This window comes from Melospiza melodia, unplaced genomic scaffold (assembly GCF_035770615.1).
Source record: "Melospiza melodia melodia isolate bMelMel2 unplaced genomic scaffold, bMelMel2.pri scaffold_37, whole genome shotgun sequence".
In the NCBI taxonomy this organism is placed as follows: Eukaryota; Metazoa; Chordata; class Aves; order Passeriformes; family Passerellidae; genus Melospiza; species Melospiza melodia.
The window spans coordinates 1702787-1725667 of NW_026948690.1; the positions used below are offsets into that span (position 1 = coordinate 1702787).

The 22881-nt window shown below is 50.6% G+C and overlaps 2 protein-coding genes across 2 annotated transcripts in view; one reads left to right on the forward strand and one right to left on the reverse strand.

Annotated features, from left to right (window-relative positions):
• LOC134434449 (serine/threonine-protein kinase pim-1-like) overlaps window positions 1-6635 on the reverse strand; it is a 30694-nt gene extending 24059 nt beyond the window's left edge. Inside the window, exon 1 of the mRNA XM_063183105.1 lies at window positions 6631-6635. Coding sequence (XP_063039175.1) covers window positions 6631-6635 — 5 coding nt within the window. The remainder of the gene's footprint in view (window positions 1-6630) is intronic.
• A 5886-nt stretch (window positions 6636-12521) lies between these two features.
• Window positions 12522-22611, forward strand: LOC134434450 (olfactory receptor 14J1-like; the record flags this gene model as incomplete). The annotated part of the gene is made up of 2 exons (XM_063183106.1): window positions 12522-12983; window positions 22570-22611. Coding segments are annotated over 2 exons (504 nt in total), but the record flags the coding sequence as incomplete, so codon positions are not given.
• Window positions 22612-22881: the final 270 nt, after the last annotated feature.

Consider the following 22881-nt stretch of genomic DNA (forward strand, 5'->3'; position numbering starts at 1 on the left):
CCCATCTATAGTAAGAGGTGTGAGAAGTCCATTCAATCTTTTCACCTTCTGCCCAATCCTGCACACTTTTGACAGTAGAGTGAGAAACGTTGTCAGATTGAATTTCCTGTGGGTTTAGGAAAATCCCAAACCATCCTTGCATTGCTTTAACAGTATTATCTCCTGTATCTCTTTTAAAAGCATTAGCCTGGAGCAACCCAAGTATAAACATACCAAGTATAGCATAGGACTTGGTGTTAGTACAGACAAGAAAGCAATTCTGTCCCTCGCTTTGGAAAATACTCCAAACAGTTAACAGTTCCCCAACCTGGGCATTGTCCTGTTCCTCTCTGTTAGCAGAAGTGGGGGAGAGAGGAGGGGTTGCTTTAGTCACAGAGGCAGGTTTATTTTGTCTGCTACCCAAGCTCCCAGTTTCTTGGATTGCGCAGTTCTCCTCCACCTCCCTGGGAGCCAAGCCAACCACAAACACCCCTTCCCAGGTAGTGTACCTATTCTCAGCATCTTTGAAACCACAGGAATAAAACCCAACAGGCTTTGTCAGACCCTCAGGACCCTGCTGCCAAATGTGTACTGAAAGCTGTGAGGAGGGAAATCCCCACTCCACCTGAAAGGGGTCTATAGGATTGATAGGGTCCAGTGCCTGATGAGCTGTCACTTCAAGAATCAGCAATTGCAATGTTTCCTTTTGAGAAGAAGTTCAATCCCATTTTATTCTTTTTCTCAGCAAGTCGTAAAGGGGAATAAAAGGGTCATTCTGGTTACTAAGAAGTTTATCTGGTCTTTCTATAGGAGACAGAGCTACTATGGTTTTCTGAAGGAGAATTGCTGTAGGTTTAAGTGTTCCTGGAAGCCTTTGAGTTAAAGAGGTCATAATTTCAGGCTTTACAGGTGATTGGATTGGAGATTCAAAACCAGGAATTAATTTCTTTTCATGAATCAATTGCAGGCAGCCGGATTTGTGAATGTTTTCCAGGAGTTGGTCAAGGGTACCAACCAAAGGGTCTCTCCTTTCCAAGGGGTTAAGCCCCCCTGCCCAATGAGCTGTGTGCTGAGTTAGGGACCATGGGATGCGTCTGTCTGCTGTGGTTAGAAGCACCCCGTGTCCCCAACACCCACTGGCTTTTTGATCTGACAAAAGAATCTGATCTCCCCCAATGAGAGACATTTGACAAATCTGTTCTGTTTCAGATTTTTGAGGGAGAAGCCTGTACTGCTTTGCAAGTTTCGTTAATTCAGTAGTAGTGTACGGGATTTCTTTAGTGGTTTTGTGCGGGTTACAATCTTCATTATTGATATAGTTGCATTCTGTTTTAATTAGAGGTTTTATGTTATTACAGCAGTGCTTCCCGCAATTTTTCATCAGGGCTAATTCTTTTTGAGAGAAATTGTGATTAATGTGAGGAGTTTCTTTATCTTCTGTTTCTTTTGAGGAATCAGAGTTCTGTGAATTTTTAACATGTTCCTCTCTCAGGGCAGCCCACAACAACTTATTTACATTTCTTTCTTCATCCAATTGTTTTTGCAAAACTTCAACTAGGTTTTGGAGGGAGCCTAGGATAGCATTGTCCTCACTTTTTCACTTAAAGCAAGTTTCTATGGCTGCTGTGAGACAGGCACCCAAGACTGAGCAGAGGATGGTTTTATTTGTGCCCAGTTTGAATTTTGTTTCATGTTGCAAAAAAGATATTCTATCAATAACATTTTCTAAGTTAAACCAATTGCAGCTTGCCCATTCTTCTCCCCCCGGAGAAGGTGTGGCATTGTATTTAGCAAGCAGAGCATAAAATTCAGCTTTACCTTTTGCACTGAAGTTCTTAGTCATTTTGTGAGGGGACCAAAGCTACACCAGGGAGTTAACTTAAGTTACACAAATCACACAGCCTTTCCACTGTCCCCTTGCTTCCCTGGGTAGTTGAAGAGACAGAATCAGTCTGGGAGGCCCTGTGAGGTTGCTTCAAATTTGTCTCTTCCTTCCCAGACAGTACAGATACGCACTCACATGAACACACACACACAAGTGTTTTCTTTGTGAGGGGACCAGAAACCTAGAACAGGGGGAAAGCCATGCAGCCTTTGCTGGGCCACCCCTCACTCCCCTGTGTAGGTGAAGGGACAATATCTGTCTAAAAGGCACAGCTTAATTTCTTCAGGTCTGTCCCTTCCGTTTTAGACAGTCCAGGCACACAAAAATACAACAGTAAAAACAGTAACAGTTTCAAATTCAGCTCAAATACAACAGTAACAGGTTCAGATTCAACTCAAATACAACAACAACGGTATCAATATCAGTAACAGCATCAATATCAGGATCAGGAGAAGTATCAGTGTCGGCATCAGGGCCGGTATCAGAGTCAGCAACAGTAGTGACAGTGACAGTTACCCCTGTTTTGCACTGAGAGATCTTTTGTGCCAATTCCGGAGTCAGAGCACTCAATTTAGCATGGGATTTGCCTGCAAATCCCTCTGTCTACTGGAAAACTGTCCGTGACGCCAATTTAAGGTCAGGGTCCATCCTAATGGACAGATGACCTGATGGTTCATAGGAATGATCTCAGAGTGCAAAACACCAACATGGTACAAGGGGGTTTGCAGTGATAATCAAAACAAATGCAGTTTTATTGAAATAACTACAGCAAAAATGTGATAGAGGGATTAAGAGAGAGAAAAAGAGAGAGAACGAGAGAGAGAGAGAGGGAGAGAGAGAGGGGATATAGCTACCAACTCAGAGACGAAGTCCTTTGGTGCAGTCCAGCCGAGGGTCCGCTTGCTACGCTGGGGAGATCTGAAAGGCTCTAGCTAACTCAGAGGTTTTTATTACTGAAAATTGTGAGGGGCGGGGAAACAGATACAATAGGGAACAGATGTAACAGGTAGTCTATGTTCTTAGCAGTAAATGAGCTTGATAGATGTAACAGGTAGTCTAGGTTCTTAGCAGTAAGCGAGAGCCATTGTATTCTCGGTCCAGTGATCACAACCTGCAGGCAAACATCTCGCTTTGGTCAGCTTGCCTCCCCACACACCTCCCTGGGCTGGGGGTTTCAGTCCCAGTCCTTGGAAGGAGCAGAGGGGCCTTTTAGGAGTTTCATGTCTCAGTCCTTGATGGAAAAGCTTCTCACATCTCCGTCTGTCTGTCATGGTGGTTGTAAAACAGGTGAGGGTCTTTGGTGGGAGACCACCTGGAACTCAGGAGAAGTCCAGCCAGGCTGAGGGGTGGGACAGCTTCCAAAGCTGCTATTGTTGCAAACAGGGCATGGTGCCCTCTTCTTAGCATACAGCAAACACTCCTGTGAAAACAATAGCTCAAAACTGAGCTTTCAGGTCTCAGGGCTCGTGGCGTGTGAATTTCTCCTCCAGAGCCAGATATAGACGGGGGGGGGGGGTTGTGTCTTCTCTTCAGTGGTCTCCCAAGGACGATCGTGAGGGCAGATGAGGGAAAATTCTGATGGACTCTCACACCCAGTGTCCCCAGTCTTCTCAGATTGGCCCCAGTGTCCCCTGTATGTCCCAGTATCCCCCAGTGTCACTCCCAGTATGCCCCAGTGTCTCCCACAGCGTTCCCAGTGTTCCCCAGTATGTCCCAGTTCCTCCCCAGTGTTTCCAAGGACAGTTTCATTTCTCACAGTGGCCGCAGCAACCAAACCCAGCAGTGGGGTCAGTGCAGTGCCCATGGCCACAGCCCCTTGCAGTGCCCAGTGCAGCTTGGGCTGATGATCCACCCTCACAGCTGGCCCAGGGCAGCTCTACAGTGCCTTTGGTGGCACCTGGGGCTGGCACACACCATTTTGTCTGTTTGCAGTGGGGAAACTCAGCAGTGTGAGATTGCTGCAAAAAGTACAAAAAGGGAAAACCCCTCTCAGGCTGGGTGCAGCCAGCTCTGCAAGCACAGCAGGGCCCAGGACAGTGAGGACAGACAGGATGGGGCTGGGCAGTGTGGAGCAAGATTGTCCACACTGGGTCAGAGCTCCAGGCACAGCTTCTGTGAGCAGGCCAGAGCTGCTGAGGAGAGACCCTGGGTCAATATCAAGCACAGAATGCTGCAATCACCTCTGCTCTAAAGAGAAATTTAATAAAAGACACCCTTTAAAATAGGAATGTGTATTTTATTACTGCTCTTTGAAATCTTTCTGCATAACTGGACTAGGAAAACTTTAATGACCCTCTCAGGGCTTTCCTGTTGTTTACATCAGACTCAGTCCTTGAGAGTGTCTTGAAATAACTTCTCAATAGCCCAGAGTTAAATTTAAACTCCAAATATTCTTGAAGTTTTAATAGGTCACACAGAGGGGACGCCACTGGGAAAGTGTCCCCAGGTTCCAGGGTCAGCAGAACACTGGAGGCAGTGATGACAGCTGGGGACAAAGAAGGCAAAGGTGTCTCTGGTGCTGAGAAAACCTGGATGTGTTTGAGGAATGCCAAGGGCAAAGGCCTGAGCCCCAGTCCCTGGCCAGGCAGATCCTGTCCCTCCCTCCTTGCTCAGGGCTCTTCCCGGGATGGGCACTGGCATGTGGGGATGTGCAATGGCAAGGGCAGGAGCATGGGGCGGCCCCTGCCAGGCTGCTGAGCAGGGACAAGGAGGCCATGAGGCCCCAGGCCTGCAAGGGTCACTTGTCCCCTCGTGGCCTCAGGCCCAGGCCCAGCAGCCATGGCCAAAGTGCTGCCCAAGTTGGCTCTGGCAGGGCTGTCTCGCAGCTGCTGCCCATCCCTGTGCCCTGTGCAGCCCAGGCTGTCCCACGGTGTCCCTGCCCTGCGCCTCTGTCCCTGCAGGCTGTCGGCATTCCCCGACTGCCCCACCTGGCTGGCCCCTTCCTGTGCTGACAGCTCTGCCTCCTGCCTGCCTCTGCCTGCCCACACAGAGCCTTGGCCTGATACCAAAAGTGTTTTTTCCATGTTTACCCTGCCCGTGATCTTTCAGCACAGGAACAAGACATGCAGGGGCTGCTGTCCCTGCAAGGATGGTTGGAAGAGAAGAAGAAAACATCTGGCTCAAGGGTGCAGGGATAGAGAAAACAAAAAGTGAATCTGGGAACTTGGGGTGGGTTTTACGGAAATGGGTAAATTGTAATTCACATTTTGCAACTGCATATGTGCAACACACTGGTAGAATTACACGTTCATGTAAGGTTGGGCGATATTCCATGTTGGATCTCTCTCCTGAATAAATGATACCCTCTGAAATAGCAAATTAATGTTCAGGAGCCTTATTCTGATATTTCAGAGATTTGGTGACAGTGGTTCCTCACAGAACCAAGGACTCAGCTGTGACACTGTGCAACCTCATGGAACAAAGGGTCCATGGTGACACAACAGAACCCCATGGAACCAAAATCCATTTTGGCACATTGGGGCCACATTGAACCAATGCTCCATTGTGATACTGCAGATTCAAGGAGACCATTGTGACCCTGAGAAACCTCTTGGAACCAAGGGGCCATTGTGACACAGCAAGGCCTGATGGAACCATGGCTCCATTTTGACACTACAGAACCTCACGGAACCAAGGTGACCATGTTCTACCGCGAAACCTCATGGAACAAAGGGACCTTGGTGACACTGTGTCATGGTTTAAGCCTGGCACAGAGCCAGTGCCCCCATGAGAATACCCTCTCCCTGGTGTCTGCTCTGAGATGTGACCAGGAATAAGCAAAGCAGGCTCCAGCTTGGAAATAAAGAAAACTTTATTAACTAAACTACAAGAAAAGAAGGGAAAAACTATAAGGGGAAAATTGAAAACCTTACAAAAAGCACTTTCCTCCTCCTCCCCACCAAATTTCTCGATGTAATATATTCCCCCAAATCATCAAATCTCAGTCCAGCATCCTTTAGAATACTAAAACTTCAGTCCATGAAGAGGAGAGGAGTCCTTCTTGCACCATAGACTTCCCCTGGAAACATGCTGAAACCTCGTGTGCTTCCATGTCACTCAGCACTGCCCGGAAAGTCCTTTGCCATTATGACATTTTTCCTTCCATGCCCAGTGCTCTCACCACTGTGCATGGACCAGAGCTTCTTTTAGGGTTGTCTTTTAAGGATGCCTTGTCTCACTCCAAAAGATGCACAGTCTCTCCTTCGGGACATCTGTCCCCCCCATTTTTTCACTCCCTGGGGCCGAGGCGTGCCCACAATGAACCCTCCTGGTTCTGAGGCACTGCCTCCCCCTAAATGCAGTCTCTGTGTCACAGGAATAAAAAATGGTTCAGTCTATGGCCACATAAGGAAAGTCCAGCCAAAAGGCCACTCCATCTCTTCCCCCACTCAGCCAATCTTCTCCACTTTCCTCGGGCCTAGTCCTCGTTATCTCATCTCTTATCTCTCTTCTTATTCAGCTCCGAGGAGGATCAGCATTTTTGCAAGGTCCCAATCATGTAAGAAAAGGGTTAAAAATTTCAGTCTCTGCCTGTCCTAGAGCTCCGGCACTCCCACGCTGCTCTGGCCCCTGCTCTGGCCGGGCACTTTCTTGCCGCACTCCCCCCTTCTCCTCCTCGGCCAGCTGCTATCACATTCTGTCGCCGGCTCTCCCTCTCTCTCTCTTGGGGGAGGGGGATGGGGTGGCTCGATGTCTCTTGGGGCTCCTCCACCCTTCCATCCTCAAGAGCCTCCTCACCCCGCACCTCTGTCCAGGCCCAAGCCTACCGCATGGCTGCCCCTCTCCCGCCCAGCAGCAGCAGCGGGACGGGGGAGGGAGATCCGACCTCTTTGCCTCAAAGTCCCAAGAGAGAACTCCCAGGGCCGAAGCTCTGGTTTTTAACCCCTGCGTGATCTCAGGGGTGTGTCCAAACCCCACTGGTCACATCAGGTGCCAGTATCAAAATCTGAGCACCCATTGGTTTGACCACAACATCCCAGAATTCCCACTTCTTCCTGGTCAAACCAGCACACACTGCAGAACCGAGGAGACTGCCTGGCAGCGTGAGAGCTCATGGAACCAGAAGTCCATTGTGACACAGGATGTACACCAAGGGTCCTTGGGCCTGATGTACGCCAAGGGTCCCTTGTTAAACTGTGTGGCCTCATGGAACCATGAGACATTGTGACACAGCAGGGCCTCATAGAACCTGGAGGCCATTATTAAAATTGGTGGCCTTGAGAAAACAAAGGGCCTTTGTGGCACTTCAGAGCCTTGTGGAGCCAAGGGAACACTGTGACACTGTGAGGCTCCATGAAACCAATGGCCTGTTGTGACACTGCAAGGCCTTATGGGATCATGGAGACCATTGTGACACTGCAGGGCCCCATGGAACTAAGGATCCAAGAACAGTACAGGACCCCATGGAACCAAAGGTCCATTGTGACATTGCGGGGCCTCGTGGAATCCTGGAGGCCATGATGACACTTGGAGGCCTTGTTGGATCAAGGGGCTCTGCAGGGCCTCATGGAGCCAAGGAGACCCTTCTGACACTGTGAGTCCCCATGGAACCAAACGTCCATTGTGACACTGCAGCACCAAGGAGACCCCTGTGACACCACCAGGCCTCATGGAAGCAAGGGACCATGTGACACTGAAGCCCCATGGAAACAAGAGGCCAGTGTGAGACATCTGGGCCTGATGAAACCAAGGATCCAATATGACACCACCACTGTGACCCTGCAGGGCCCCATGGATCCCAGGGAACAGGGAACAGGCCTGCTTGGCTTGGCCTGACTGGTCCAACTGCCCTTGGCATGTTGAGGGTCTCTTCTTATGTACCCCTGAAACCCTGGGGTCTGGGCTTTCCTTCAATTGGAAAAGAGCTGCCTTTCTCATTCAAGCATCTATGGCCAAAATGGGATTCCCCCTCCAAATTTCCCAATATCCAGGGATTTCTCCCACATAAAAGCTTCCATTACCAACACGTCTGGCTGACCTTGTCTTCCTGAGGGCTGGCTCTCACCTGCCTTCAAACAGTGAGGCTGTGTGCTTTCCTTCCTATGGAAAAGAACTGTCCCTCCTGCACAGGCACCCATGGCCAAAACTGGTACTTGTCCTCCAAAATTCCTACATTCAAGGGTTTTTTCTTCCAGACAAGATCTCCCAGTACAGACAGGTCGTGCTGGCCTTGGCTTCTGGTTGTTGCCTGAATTCTGCCCTGAAACACTGGGGCTCTGCCCTTTCCATCCTAAGGGAAAAGAACCATCCTTCTTCTCCAGGTGCCCGTGGTCGAAATTGGGATTCCACCTTCAAAAGTCCTATATCAAATGATTGCTCCTACACAAAAGCTGCCATTACAGAAAGGTCTGGCTGGCCTTGGTCTCTGGTGCCTGCAGTTCATCAGCCCCTGAAGCACTGGGGTTCTGTGCTTTCCTTCCTATGGAAAAGAATCTTCTTATTCCTCAACGGCCAAAATTGCTACTCCTCCTAAAATATTCACGATATGAAGGGTTTCTCCCAGACAAAACCTGCCAGCTCTCTCTGGCACTGTGGGCTCGGATGGCCACCTGTCATCTACTCCGGAAACACTGGGGCTCTCTGCCTTCCTTGTGATGGAAATAGAACAGTCTCCTTGTCCAGGGGCCAGGGCCAAATTTGAGATTTGGCCCCTAAATTTCATATATCCAAGGATAGGTCCCAATCAAAAGCTGCCAGGAGAGATGAGTTTGGCTGGCTTGGCCTCCCAGCGGCTGCTTCTCATCTACCATCAAACCCTGGGGCTCTCTGCTTTCCTTCAGATGGAAAAGAAATGGCCTTTTCATCAAGGGACCAGTGGCCAAAACTGGTATTCTACCTCCCAAATTATGTGTATCCAAGGATTTCTCTCAGGCACAAGCTGCAATTCCAGCAAGGTCTGGCTCACCTTGGCCCTTGGTGGCTGCTGCTCATCTGCCCCTGAAACACTGGGCCTCAGCTTTCTTTCCAATGGAAGAGAATCGTTGTTCACATCAAAGTGCCCATGGGCAAAACTGAAATTCGGCCTGAAAAATTCTATTTATCCAAGGATTGCTCCAAGGCAAAAGTAGCCAGGACACACAGGTCTGACTGGTGTTGTCCTGAGGTGATTTTCTTAGACTATGAGCAGAATGTTTTCATTTGCCAATACCTTGGACAGGGCCCAGATATCTCCCAAGGTGGGGTTTGGAGGCCTCAAGCACATGAGCACTTTACAGGGACAGAGGAGCTCTGTGCTCAGTTGGGTGGGGACTGAGGACAGCAGAGGTGAGCCCTGGAAGGGACTGAATGGTGGTTTCAGAGGTGGTGGATCTTTTTTACATAGTAGAGAACAGACAGAGAAAGAAAGAATTAATGCAAAGGAGAGATAGGGAGGGCCAGACAGGACCCAAAGAGAAAGGAATTTCCCTCTCAGAGCAGGACTGTGGTGCAACATGGCCCCCAGAAGGAGTCTGGGTCATCCCTAGGCTTTGTGTGGGCAGGCAGGGGCAGGCAGGAGGCAGAGCTGTCAGCTAAGGAAGGACCCAGCCAGGTGGGGCAGCCGGGGAATGCCGACAGCCTGCAGGGACAGAGGCGCAGGGCAGGGACACCGTGGGACAGCCTGGGCTGCACAGGGCACAGGGATGGGCAGCAGCTGCAAGACAGCCCTGCCAGAGCCAACTTGGGCAGCACTTTGGCCATGGCTGCTGGGCCTGGGCCTGGGGCCAGGAGGGGACAAGTGACCCTTGCAGGGCTGGGGCCTCATTGCCTCCTTGTCCCTGCTCAGCAGCCTGGCAGGGGCCGCCCCATGCTCCTGCCCTTGCCATTGCACATGCCCACATGCCAGTGCCCATCCCGGCAAGAGCCCTGAGCAAGGAGGGAGGGACAGGATCTGCCTGGCCAGGGACTGGGGCTCAGGCCTTTGCCCTTGGCATTCCTCAAAGACATCCAGCTTTGCTCAGCACCAGAGACACCTTTGCCTTCTTTGTCCCCAGCTGTCATCACTGCCTCCAGTGTTCTGCTCTAACTGGAACTAACCAGGGACACTTTCTCAGTCATGTCCCTCAGTGGGAACCATAACAACTTCAAGAAACTTCAGACTTTCAATTTAAGTTTGAGTTCTTGAGAAGTTTTTTGAACACTCTCTCAGGGACTGAGTTTGATGTAAACAACACCAAAGCCCCAAGAGGGTCATTAAAGTCCTTGTGCTCTGTGCTGCTGAGTTGGGCTGGGCTCCTGGCACAGACGCAGCTCCTGGCAAACCAAGAAGACCTTCAAAAAGACATTTCTCCTGAGGAGCAGCTCCTCTCCCAGCCCAGCAGGGCTGGGGCACTGCCGGTAGCCACCCTGGGCACAGCACAGAGGCACAGAGAGCTTCAATCCGTCAGGGCTGGGAAGTGCTGAGAAGTGCCTGGGGCAGAATCACTGCCAGCATTTGCCGCAGGAACCTCTGGCTGCAGGACAATGAAGCTGCAGCTCCTGGAGTGATCTCCTAAAGCTGGAACATCCCAAAACCTACAGACTCTGTGAGTAAAACTCTGAATATTTCTGGTGCAGGGGAGGTGAAATGCTCATGAAGCTTTGACATGCTGAGGAATGCTGGTCAGTCATAAAATATTTCCAATACAAGGATTTCATTAAAAATTAGGACATTTCCAAAGACTTCAGATTCCTAATATTGGAGAATGGCAGGGAGTGGGGGGATTAATATTCAAGATTGATTATGAATTATTAATTAAAAAATTTTAAAAGTTCCTGAGACATTGGAACTGTTATTTTTGTGTTCTGTAGATTCACAGGAGATCCCTAATGTACTTTCAGCCACTCTGCCCATGAACAGCACCAGCATCCCATTTGCTGAACCCATCAGGCTCAGTCTGAGCTGTCCTTTGTCCCATCTGCAAACAGAACCTGGCCCCAGGCAGTGCCCTGAAAACAAGCAGGGTTCTGTAGGGCCAAGGAGAGTGCACAGAGATTTGGGGTCTGTGAGTGCTGGCAGGGAGAGATCAGGCACTGGGAAACACCTGCTGGAGGGAAATCTGCAGGAAGCAGAGAGAAGATCGGGCAATGAGAGAAAACAATACCCAGAGATGCTGCGGCAGGGAGAGTTTAGAGATGCCCACAGGATCCCCTGCAGTGCAGCCCCTCCCTCTGAACAAGCCCCCTCCCTCCTGTGCCCCAGCCAAGCCTCTGCCCTCAGGGCCGGGGCTCCAAGGCATGCAGCCCCTCCTGTGCAGGCAGAGCTGCAGCAGAGCTGTGGGGCAGCTCTGCAGCCCTGGGCCCAGTTCCCTCTGCCGAGCACAGGGCTGGGAGCAGCTGCCCGGCCCTGGGGGCTCTGGAGGGGGCACAGCTGGCTCAGGGTGACGCTGTCCCCACTGCCCAGCTCTGGGCAATGCTGTCAGTGCAGCCAGGGAAGGAGCTGCATCTCCCTTCATCCAATGCCATCATAGGGACACCTGGAATCTCCCTGAGATTTCAGTCCAAGCTTTGAGCTTCCCTCCAGGATACAAACCTGTCTGTAGCATCTCTGTGTTATCTAAAAGCCCCACAGTGAGACACAGAAGGTCTATGATGAGAAAATACTTTTGGGTTGGTGAAATGAGCCCTGTCCTGGGTACAAATGTGGGGCTGAGACCTTGAGAAGGGGATGGACATTTGGTGGACTGTGGGGATCCATCTGCTGTCAGCAATGTCAGGATGGTTTTTAAGGGAAACATGGGAGGGTGATCATCCTCTGTCTGGGAAAGGTGAAAGCTTAGAGAATCCTGAAACAGGACAGGGTGACAGACATCCTCCCCTTCTTCTCCACTCACCACCTTGCCTCAGAGAACTCACTGTTCTCCCTGAGGGCAGCAGAAATGCAAAGAGTTTCTGACATCCAAAAATAATCAGCAGGGGAGATGAAGAAAAGCTGTAAATAACACTAGTACATTTTAAGAGACTTTACCATTCCTGTTCACTGGCAGTGAGAGGGCAGATGCTGACAGGGCTGTCTGTGTTAACAGAGATTCAAAGAAGAACAAAAGGACAGGTCCCTGTGCCCCTCCTATGTCTGCACAGCAAGGCTGAACTATAAAAACCTCTGTGTGTACCTACCCTAAACCTGAAGTCCCACTCAGGCAGCACCAGCCAGGGCTCCAAACTTGGAGCTGAAGAAAAATCTTCTGGAAATTGAAAAGGGTGTCAGAGTGTTACAGGAGAAGGGTCTGTGGAAAAAGGCTTTGATTTGGCTGGAAGAAGTTTCTCCCAACCGGTCACTAACTTTTCTCCATGAACAGCTCCCAATAGCCAGAGAAATCAAATGTCCAACAGCAGCTCCATCAGGCACTTCCTCCTGCTGGCATTGGCAGACACGCGGCAGCTGCAGCTCCTGCACTTCTGCCTCTTGCTGGGCATCTCCCTGGCTGCCCTCCTGGGCAACGGCCTCATCATCAGCGCCGTAGCCTGCGGCCACCACCTGCACATGCCCATGTTCTTCTTCCTGCTCAACCTGGCCCTCAGCGACCTGGGCTCCATCTGCACCACTGTCCCCAAAGCCATGCACAATTCCATCTGGGACACCAGGAACATCTCCTACTCAGGATGTGCTGCTCAGCTCTTCTTCTTTATGTTCTTTATCTCAGCAGAGCTTTCCCTCCTGACCATCATGTGCTATGACCGCTACGTGTCCATCTGCAAACCCCTGCACTACGGGACCCTCCTGGGCAGCAGAGCTTGTGCCCACATGGCAGCAGCTGCCTGGGCCAGTGCCTTTCTCTACTCACTGCTGCACACAGCCAATACATTTTCCCTGCCTCTGTGCCATGGCAATGCCCTGGACCAGTTCTTCTGTGAAATCCCACAGATCCTCAAGCTCTCCTGCTCCAAATCCTACCTCAGGGAACTTGGGCTTCTTGCTCTAAGTGCCTGTGTAGCCTCAAGCTGCTTTGTGTTCATTGTTTTCTCCTATGTGCAGATCTTCAGGGCTGTGCTGAGGATCCCCTCTGAGCAGGGACGGTACAAAGCCTTTTCCACCTGCCTCCCTCACCTGGCTGTTGTCTCCCTGTTTCTCAGCACTGGCGTTTTTGCCTACCTGAAGCCCCCCTCCATCTCCTCCCCATCCCTTGATCTGGCCCTGTCAGTTCTGTATTCGGTGGTGCCTCCAGCCCTGAATCCCCTCATCTACAGCCTGAGAAACCAGGAGCTCAAGGCTGCAGTGTGGAGATTGGTGACTGGACTATATCAGAAACATTAAACTGCTTGCCAATTTCTGCAAATCACTTGAAATCAATGTAATCTTTCATTGTTCTTCTTGCGTATGGTGGTTGGTTTATTATTCTCATTCTTTTTATTTTTTTTAGTATTGTCCAAATGAAGTGCTACTGGTTTTGCCATTTCTCATTTCATTTCTCTCCACCTTTGCTGTGGCCCCAGACTGTGTCAATGAGGAGCTGTGCTCTCAGTGGCTCTAAAGGAAGTAAAGGATCTCCAAGCAAAGTTTTAACCAGAGTTCCCCCTCTTGTTGCCTTCGCTGGAGCTGCAGCAGCAATGTCTGTGTGCAGAGCTGGGGGCAGATCAGTGCTGGCACAGCAGCTGTGCCCAGCAGCAGCAGCACTTGGTGTTGCCAGTGCTGCTGCCGTGGCCCTGCCCCGCTGCCCTGGTGGCCCTGGTGTTGCTGCAGGGCCTGAGTGCTCTCAGGGCCGGGCACAGCCCTGGGGGTGGCAGTGCCGGGGCTGCAGCAGGGACAGGCCATGGGCACTGCTGGGGCAGCGCTGACGCCTCAGGCCAGGCCCTGGGGGCTCCAGACTCCTTGCCCAGGCTCTCTCAAGAACACACCCAGGCCAATGGTCAGCACAGAAAAGCCCCGTGAGCAGCCCCAGGCTGGCCGTGGGCAGGCTGGGGGCAAACAGCATGGCTGGGGCTCTACAAGGTCCCTGGGGCAGAGGGGAAGGAGTAGCAGAGCAGGGGCTGATCCATCCCCAGTGTGCTGCACAGCCCAGGGCAGCGTCCCAGAGCGTCCTGATGGAGCTGCCAACAACATCCCCCTCTGCAGCCCTGGCCTCTCCCCCAGCTCACACAGGTGCCCCATCCTTGCAGGCACAGACACAGCAGCACTGCCTCAGCAGCCCCTGTTTGCATTGCACACAGCAGGGGGAGCACCCCCATGCTGTTGCTGTGGGGACATGAACCTGAGGGAGCACAAATGCCATCAGCCCCTGGGGCCAGCAAGGGCTGGGGGACAGCAGGGAAACCACTCAGCTTTGTCCTGGCCTCTGCAGTCAGCCAGAAAGTTTGTTCCCATCAGCTGGGAGTTTCCTGTCCCACTGCAGATATTGTTGGTCAGAGCCAGGGCTGCCTGGCAGCCACTCCCAAACTGCCCCGAGCATTTCCCTGCCTTCACCTTTGCTTTCCTTCCTCTTTCCTGATCCAGATTGCTTCCTATTGCCCATCCCTGTTCCTTCCCCTCCAAGGAGCCCATCCCTGTTTGCCCTTTCCTCTCTGGCCCCACTCCCCATTGCAGTTCCTGACTTGGCACCATGGGAACATCCCTTGGGGAGCAGGATCATCCTACAAGTGCTGCAGGAATTGTCTGCAGGCTCCTGCAGTGCCTGGTGCTGCTTCCTTGCCAGAGGCACCCCAGGCCAGGGGGCACATCTGGGCTGCTCTGTCTGGCTCTGGGGCTCCCTGTTCTGGGCAATGAGGAGGAGCTGCAGAGGCTCTACAGGACTGACAGGATGGGCTTTGGGGCTGCCAGGAAAAGCTGAGGCACCTGGGCTGCTGGAGCTCCTGAAAAGGAGTCCCTGGGCTCATGCTGCAACTTCTCCAAGGGTGTTTCCAGAGGATCCCAGAATCAGCAATGTTGGAAAAGACCTCGGAGATCATCAATCCAATCTTTCCCCTGCCACTGCCTTGTGTCTTCTGAACCTCCTCTTCTCCAGGAAAGACAACCCCAGCTCCCTCAGCTGTACTCCAGACCCCTCCCAGCATTGTGTCCCTTCTCTGGACACGCTCCAGCCCCTCCATGTCCTTCCTAAATTGGGGGCACCAGAACTGCAAACAGCACTTGAGGTGCTGCCCAAGCAGTGCTGAGCACAGGGGAACAATCCCTGCCCTGCTCCTGCTGGCCACACCATTCCTGATCCAGGCCAGGAGCCATTGGCCTTCTTGGCCACCTGGGCACACTGCTGGCTCCTGTCCAGCCTGCTGTCCATCAGTCCCTGCAGGTCCCTTTCTGCCTGGCTGCTGTCCAGCCACTCTGTCCCCAGCCTGTATTGCTGCAGGGGTTGTTGTGGCCAAAGTGCAGGACTCAGCACTTGGACTTGTTAAACCTCACCTTGTTGGGTTTGGCCCCTGCATCTATCCTGTCCAGGAGCCCTGCTCCCAGCATGAGCCCAGTTGCCCCCCCCCGTGTCCTTCCAGTTTCCTTGTCAGTCCGAGGATGATCCTGGTCACTTCCCCTCACTCCTGGCAGGATCCCTCCTCTTCCCAGTATGAGCCCAGGCACTCACAGTCATTCCCCGTTATGCAATTTGTCCCCAACCTGGTCCCAGTTGCTCCCACTTTCATCCAGTGTGTTCCCAGTTCTACCAGTTGCCCATAGTATAGTCCCAGTACCTCCAAGTATGATGTCAGTCTCTCCCAGCAGGGCCCCAGTCACTCACACTTGCCCCCAGTTGCCCCCTGCATGGTCCCAGTTCCCCCAGCACATTCCCAGTGGCTCCCTGTCGGTTTCTCGGCTGTTTAGGTGGCCTGGAAAGGCCCAGGGTGGCCTTGGACAGCCCGGCGCTTCAAAGGACGAGGAGAGACTTCTGATCTTGTTTCGGTCTCAGTGTTTATTAATTGTTTATCTAAAAGATTTTCTTTCAGCCCGACAGAGGTCTGCACAGCAGTCAGCCATGGGCACACTGCGAGCCCCCGGGGCGGTCACTTATCTTTATACCCAAAGTTACGTGTACAATATTTATGATTTTTCCCCAATACCTTCTATTCTTATTAACCGGTGCACCTTTAGTAAAGACCAATCCCAAAGTGCCACCATCACCACAGAAGATGGAGGCCAAGAAGAAGAAGAAGAAGGACAGGACACGCCCCAATTCCTCCATCTTACTTCTCTAGACCCCCCTGTACAGAAATCCTAAACCCTGTGTATTATACTCTAACTAACTTATCCCTTCACCATTCACCCCAGTGAAATCCTCCCAGTCCTCATACAGATGTTATCTCCTGTGTAGGATCAAAGTCCAGCCACCAGACACTTCTGGCAACATTCCAGGACTCCCGAGCCCCCCAAGGGTGGTCTTGGTTGCTCTGCACCCTCATCCTGAGGTGCTGAGATCCCACATCTCCCCCTTCTGTTTGCACTAGGAAAACTTCTTTCGCTATCCGATTCATAGCGTGTTTTAAACATGCAAATATGCATGGGATAACAAGTATGAGGACTAGGAGAACTATTAAAACATAGAACCCTATTCTTAAAATTCCTCTCCAAATGGGAGAGATGTCAAAGAAGTCTACCAGCTGATCGATCCATGATCCTGTGATCTCACCAAGCTTATTTATGCTGTCTTTTATATTTTTGATACTTTCATGAATTGACCTTGAATGATCTGAGAGATTCATGCAGCACATCCCTTCAAACTCTTCACAACCATGTCCATGAGCGAGCAATAGATAATCGATCGCCGCTCTGTTTTGAAGAGCCGCCTGCCTTACACCACTGATGTCTTTTAGCATGTCATCCAATGCGACAGACACAGACCGTGCATGTTTGCTTAACCAACAACCCATGCGGTCGACTTGAGTCAAGGCCACCCCTGATGCTGCTTGAGGTGAGAAGATTGCTGTAGCAATACTCGCTTTCTTGTCCCAAGAAAATATTTTATCATTGCAATCTGCCGCATACTGCTGTATTGATCTTTTTTCTCTGCGTTTTCTTTCCCTTAACATGTTCAAATCAGGTGATAGCATTGAAATTTCCCCAATGCTGCATGGACCTCCCGTGGCATTAGCAGGAATGCCGTGCCAAATTCTGTCACCGCAAATTAAAAACAAACCCCGTGGCAATTGCACTGGAACTTGGACCGATCCTTTGGTAGTTTTTTCTGTATATTTACACCATGCTGACGCATTTTTATAAAATTCATGAACGGGAGTCACATCGACAGTTTTCACCTTTGTGACATTTGGAGCCTCAAACTGCATGCAGAGTTCCATTGTCATGGACCCAAAAATCTCCAATTCCTGAGGTTCTGTAGAAGCCACAGGAAGTAGACGTGTCCAAGCACACCACTCTTTCACAGGATCTTTAATGACCTGTGAAATGTTAACTGCGGAGTGCCCTGGAACTGGCCATTCATCCACTGGCAATCCAACCATGCATGCTGAAAATGGTTTTCCTGGCCTTGAATGTGTCAGGCAAATGCTATCTAAATTTGCTGCCTGAGCTAAAGTCTCCCATACGTTTTGTCTTGGTTGAGTAATAGGTAAATTACCCCCATTGCTTACTGCAACAAATGAAAGAATGATGCACATAAGCATCATAAAACCCATAATTCCGCTTCTGCGTGAAATTATCATTCTATTTTTCATTCAAGGCTCTAGAGAAAAATTCCCCCAAAGTCTTTAGCCTCTTCTTATTTTTCTTTTGAATCGTTCTGTGCAGTCTGAGTCTCGACCTCCGTCTGAGTACTCGTCTCTTTGTTCCTTGGATCAACGTTCTCGTGTTCTCGCGTTCGGAATGGCTTCACGTGCCGCGCCGACACCCACTTTAAACCTCGATCTGTGGAGATACAAGCGAAACCCTTGCCCCAAGTGATTAGCTTGAAAGGACCTTCTATTTGTCCTGTCTCTGGGTTTCTGATCAAAACTAAAGGATTTTCCCTTAGCTTTGCCTGTGTGCTGTTTAAGAAATGTCTCATGATCGGTGGATTGGGTTCTGAGGATGAGCTATTTAGGAAATTCAGCACATACAATGCCTTATTTAATCTCATGTGAGGTGTTGCCTCTGGCTCACCCCTTCTTTGCCGGTCCAGAAGGGATTTCAGGGTGTGATGTGTTCTTTCAATGATCGCCTGACCTGTGGGCGAATGTGGAATACCAAACGTGTGTCTGACACCCCACCTTTTCAAGAATCTGTCAAGCACCCTGCCTGTATACGTTGGCCCATTATCTGTTTTTATCTCTTGAGGCACACCTAACGCTGCAAATGCTTGCAGGAAATGTCGGCAAGCATGGTCTGCTGTTTCCCCTGCATGTGCTGAAGCAAAGACTGCCCCTGAGAATGTATCCACAGAAACATGAACATTTTTGAGCCTCCCAAAAGATGGATATTTTGTGACATCAGCTTGCCACAGCTGAAGACTTTGCAGCCCCCGCGGATTGATGGCTCCGGTAGAGGAAGGTGGCTGCACAAGCTGACAGTCTGGACAGGCACTAATGATTTCCCTCGCCTGACTCTTTGTGAGACGAAAGGATTCCATTAGCCCTTGCGCGTTCTGATGAAAGAACGCATGACTCAATCTTGCCTGCTCAAAAATGTCCGGCAGTGTTTGTGAAATGGGCATCGTCAACCTGTCCGCCCGAGCATTCCCTTCCGCTAAAAACCCCGGAAGCGTTGTGTGCGCTCTAATGTGTGTGATGAAATACTTTCTCTCCCTGCTCTCTAGCAGTATTTTCAAGCTTGTCAGATATGAGTATAAAACCTCATTACTGACTTCTTTCAAGAGCGAACCTTCCAATCTCTTGACCACACCCGCAACATATGCGGAGTCTGTCACCAGATTGAGAGGTTGTTCGAACAACTGAAATGCCCGGACAACGGCTGCCAACTCCACAATCTGTGGAGAGCCCTGAACCATCCTCACGTCAGATTCCCAATCCCCTGTCGCTGAGTCTCTCCACGTGATCACTGACTTATGTGTCTTCCCTGAGCCATCCGTGAACACTGTGATCCCGTCTAATGGTTCTTCGCTTATTTTTGGTTTCGCCCTATAGCATATTTGCGATTGCAGTATTCTGTGTCTCGGAAAGTGGACTGTACAAGTTCCTGGGAACGCCAGCAACGCGATCAATAGGTCTTTCGATTGTTGCATCGCCCAATCGAAATAGTGTCGCTTTAAAGGTAATCTGATGACTGAGAATTCTCTTCCTGCCATTGTCAGCAACCTTGTTCTCGCCTTTATGATGATTTGTGCTGCCATCTCTAAATCTGTAAGAATCGTTTTTGCGGGCCTGTGTGGTAGAAAAATCCACTCTATAATTATTAAAGAATCCTTCTGTGATTCGTCCCATTGGAAGATCAGACCATGGAACTGTGTTTTCTTCCCCAGCACTGCCAACTGAAAAGGCAACGTTGGAACAAATCGATGTGCTTGCCTTTTCTGTATCGCGTCTGCGACTCTCTCCAACTCCTTTTTTGCTTCAGGCGTTAGCGTCCTGGGAGACCGAATGTCTGTGTCTCCTCTCAAAAGATCGAGCAGCGCTGGGATGTCGCTGTTCGTGATTCCCAAGATTGGCCTCATCCAGTTGATTTCTCCTAAAAGTTGTTGCAGATCATGCAAATTGCTGACCTCGGTGCTGATTTCCATTTTTTGAGGTTTTATGGTTCTTTCTGAAATCTTCCACCCTAGATATTTCCAAGGTGCAACCTCTTGAATCTTCGAAATGCTAATTTCCAGACCTGCCTTTTGCACCTCTGCAATCACACAGTCACGAGCTTCCTGCAGCTCCTGTCGAGTTGATGCTGCAATGAGCAAATCATCCATGTAATGAATGATCTTCACTTTCGGGAATTTCTTCCGCGCTGGTGCCAAAGCTCGCGCCACGTACCATTGACAGATCGTCGGAGAATTTTTCAGTCCTTGTGGAAGAACGACCCAATGGTACCGCTGCAGAGGCGTTTCCCTGTTGATACTCGGGACTGAAAAGGCAAATCTCGGAGCATCATCTGGATGGAGCGGGATACTAAAGAAACAGTCCTTGAGGTCAATGACCACAAGCTGCCAATCTCTGGGAATCATTGAGACAGATGGAAGTCCCAACTGAAGCGGTCCCATGTCTTCTATGACTTCGTTGATCTTCCTGAGATCGTGTAACAATCTCCATTTGCCCGACAGTTTTTTCTTGATGACAAACACCGGAGAATTCCAAGGGCTGTCTGTTGGCCTGATGTGTCCCTTCTGCAATTGTTCTTGGACCAGGTCTTTCAGAGCACTCAATTTTTTTCGTTCAAGGGGCCACTGATCCACCCAAACCGGATCATCTGTCTTCCATTTCAGCTTCAGCGTGGCGAGTGCTGCAGTGACCCCTATTAAAAATCCACTTCGATCTTCGCACCCCATTGTGCCAAAAGATCCCGACCCCAGACTGTGATCGGCTTTTGGACAACAAAAGGACGAATGATCGCCGTCTTGTCTCCTGGTCCCGTGACAACGACAGAATTCTCACTTTGCAGACACAGAGATGCTCCCCCTATGCCTGAGAGAGAACCCATGGGCGCGACTAAGCTCCAACTGCGTGGCCAGAAGATGTACGAGATTACCGTCACATCCGCCCCTGTGTCGAGCATACCTGTGATCGCTATTGTCCTGTCCCCACATGTCAATTGGCACGTGAGCGTGGGTCGGTCTCGACCTATGTGTTTCACCCATGTTGTATGCACTTCAACATGTTCTTTCATAGGGAAACCTTCTTCGTCGAAGATTGACATGACCTCTCCAACTGCGTGTGGCGGCAACGCGAAAGCTCTTGCAACCACAGTATTTTCTGGTACAGTCAATGGTGGACGAAGCGCTCTTGCCAAGACTGTTAATTCTGTATTTTTGTCCGCTGAGACGACTGTTGGGTATACAATGAGTCCAAGAATACTGCACTTATCTTGTCCGATTATCAGGAAATCTTGCTTCTTATAGGAGTCCCCGCGGATACCCGTTGGTATCTCCGCATGACTATCATCTAAGAAGCATACTAGTCTCGAAGCTGCCAGTGCACACTGTGCCCCTGGTGGGAGGAGGTCTGGGTCACTGTGGAACCGACTAAGGGTCTTGCTGAGGGCATCTGCATGTCGTTCGCTGACAACTGCCCTGTCTGCTCTTGTGACACCGCCAGTATTTGTGTCTGGGCGCGCTGGCTTACGGGCGCGCTCCGCTTCCCGTTTCCCGGATGCGGTAGCGGGTTTCCGTCCACGTCTGTTCGGGAAAAACATTCTTTCGCTGAATGTCTTCCCCTTCCGCACCGCGCACAAACTGGCCTCTCCGCCTTCTGTGCTGGCGCTGGCGTATGTGTCCGTGGACAGTTTCTCTTCACGTGGCCAAACTCCCCACATTTGTAGCATTGTCCTCTTGGGGGGTTGTTCTTTTTCTGCATCGTCGCAAGGACTTTGTTGATGTTCTCGTCCTGCTGTTGCAGTATTTTTTCGAGCATCTTTTCCAGTGTCTTGTTCTCTGTCTGCCTTTCTGAATGTCCCTTTAGCTGCTCTTCCCATTCCTCTCTTAGTTCACTCTTCACGATTGATGCAACATGCTGAGGTGTTCCCACCTTACTGCATGCCTCCACCATCTCTGCCAAGGATGGCCGTCCTGGCATGGCGCTAATCACCCGTTGGCAATCCGGGTTGGCATTGCCGAAAGCTAAGCTCTCTAAGAGAGGCCCCTTCGCTTCTTCCATCGCCAGCTGTCGATCCACGGCTTGCGTGAGTCGATCGATGAATGACATAAATGGCTCTGTGGGACCTTGCCTGATGCAAGAGAACGGGATTTCTGGCGCTCCTGTCGGTGTGATTTGTAAGATTGCCCTTCGCGCTGCTTCCTTGATGTCACTCAACACTCCTCGTGGAAGCCGCACTGCTTGTTCCCTTGGGTTGTCATCTGGAGGATCTCCTGCTAATTGCCCTTCTGTGAGGTTTGCATTTGGCCCGCCTTGATATCTGTTCCGTAATTCAGCAAGATATTTTCTCCATCTTTTTTCCCAGACAAGACTTTGCGTGTCAGTAAGAATCATTGCCACAATACCTCGAATGTCAAATGGTGTAAGGTCATATGTAGTGAATGTTCCTTTTAATAGCTGTTTGAAGTATTGTGAGCCTAGCCCAAAAGTTTGAGCCGCCTTCCCCAACTCTTTGAGTACTTCGTGACCCATCCTTTCCCACCTTGGGTTCTGCCCCTGGGCATCATATGCCACTGGCATTGTCAAATCTCCCGACCCTGGAAATAAATGTTTTTCCTTTGCTAATGCTTTTCTAATTTGTTTCCAGTCCATTGTTTTCACTGGCTCTTGAAGTTCTTCTTCTTCTTGAGGTTCCATTGGGATTTGCATGAATAATGGTGTCGTGGATGTTATTGGTGATTCATCATGTCTCATTCCTCGCCTTGAGGTTTTTGGCCTTGCTCCTAAATCCGAGAAGGAAACTCGAGGATCCCGTTGATATTTCTTTTTCGCTGTATCAACTGAATGCAAGAAGCTTTTTGCTGCTTCTGCTGCTGATAGCATCCATGTCGGAACACCTTCCGATGCTGTGATCCTTATGACATCCTCTCCTAGTAGTTGTTCTTCATCTGAGCTTTCATCACTTTCATGAAATCCCGAAGTCGATGGATAATCTCTTTGTTGTGCTAATATTGTTTCCTTTAACGTGTTTTTCTTTTTATATAATGTTGGAAAAAAACGCTGCATTGTTGCAGCCTCGCCACGAGATGGCGCTGTGCCTCCGCCGAACCGGTCCGGCATGCCGTGCACTTCTGCCCTCCTGCCACTAGGTGGCGCTGTCACCGGCCTCCCTGGCTCCGATGAGGGAATGAGCTCGGCTGCACTTCCTTTTCCGGTCGGCTGCCGTGTCGGCGATCTCACTTGAGACCGTGTTTGCTTGGCTTTTAACTCAGCTGAAAATGGAGCTTGGACATCAGAACGTCTCCCTTGAAGGGAAGGGACTGGGATTCCGAGGGTTTCATCCGAAGGTACTGGCTCTGGAGAGGGTGTGGTGCCGGGGGACGTAGAGTCCCGAGCACGGCCCCTCCTCGCCCGAGACGTCACAGGGGCCCGCCCCCGCCCGCGCTCTGCTCTCTGCGCAT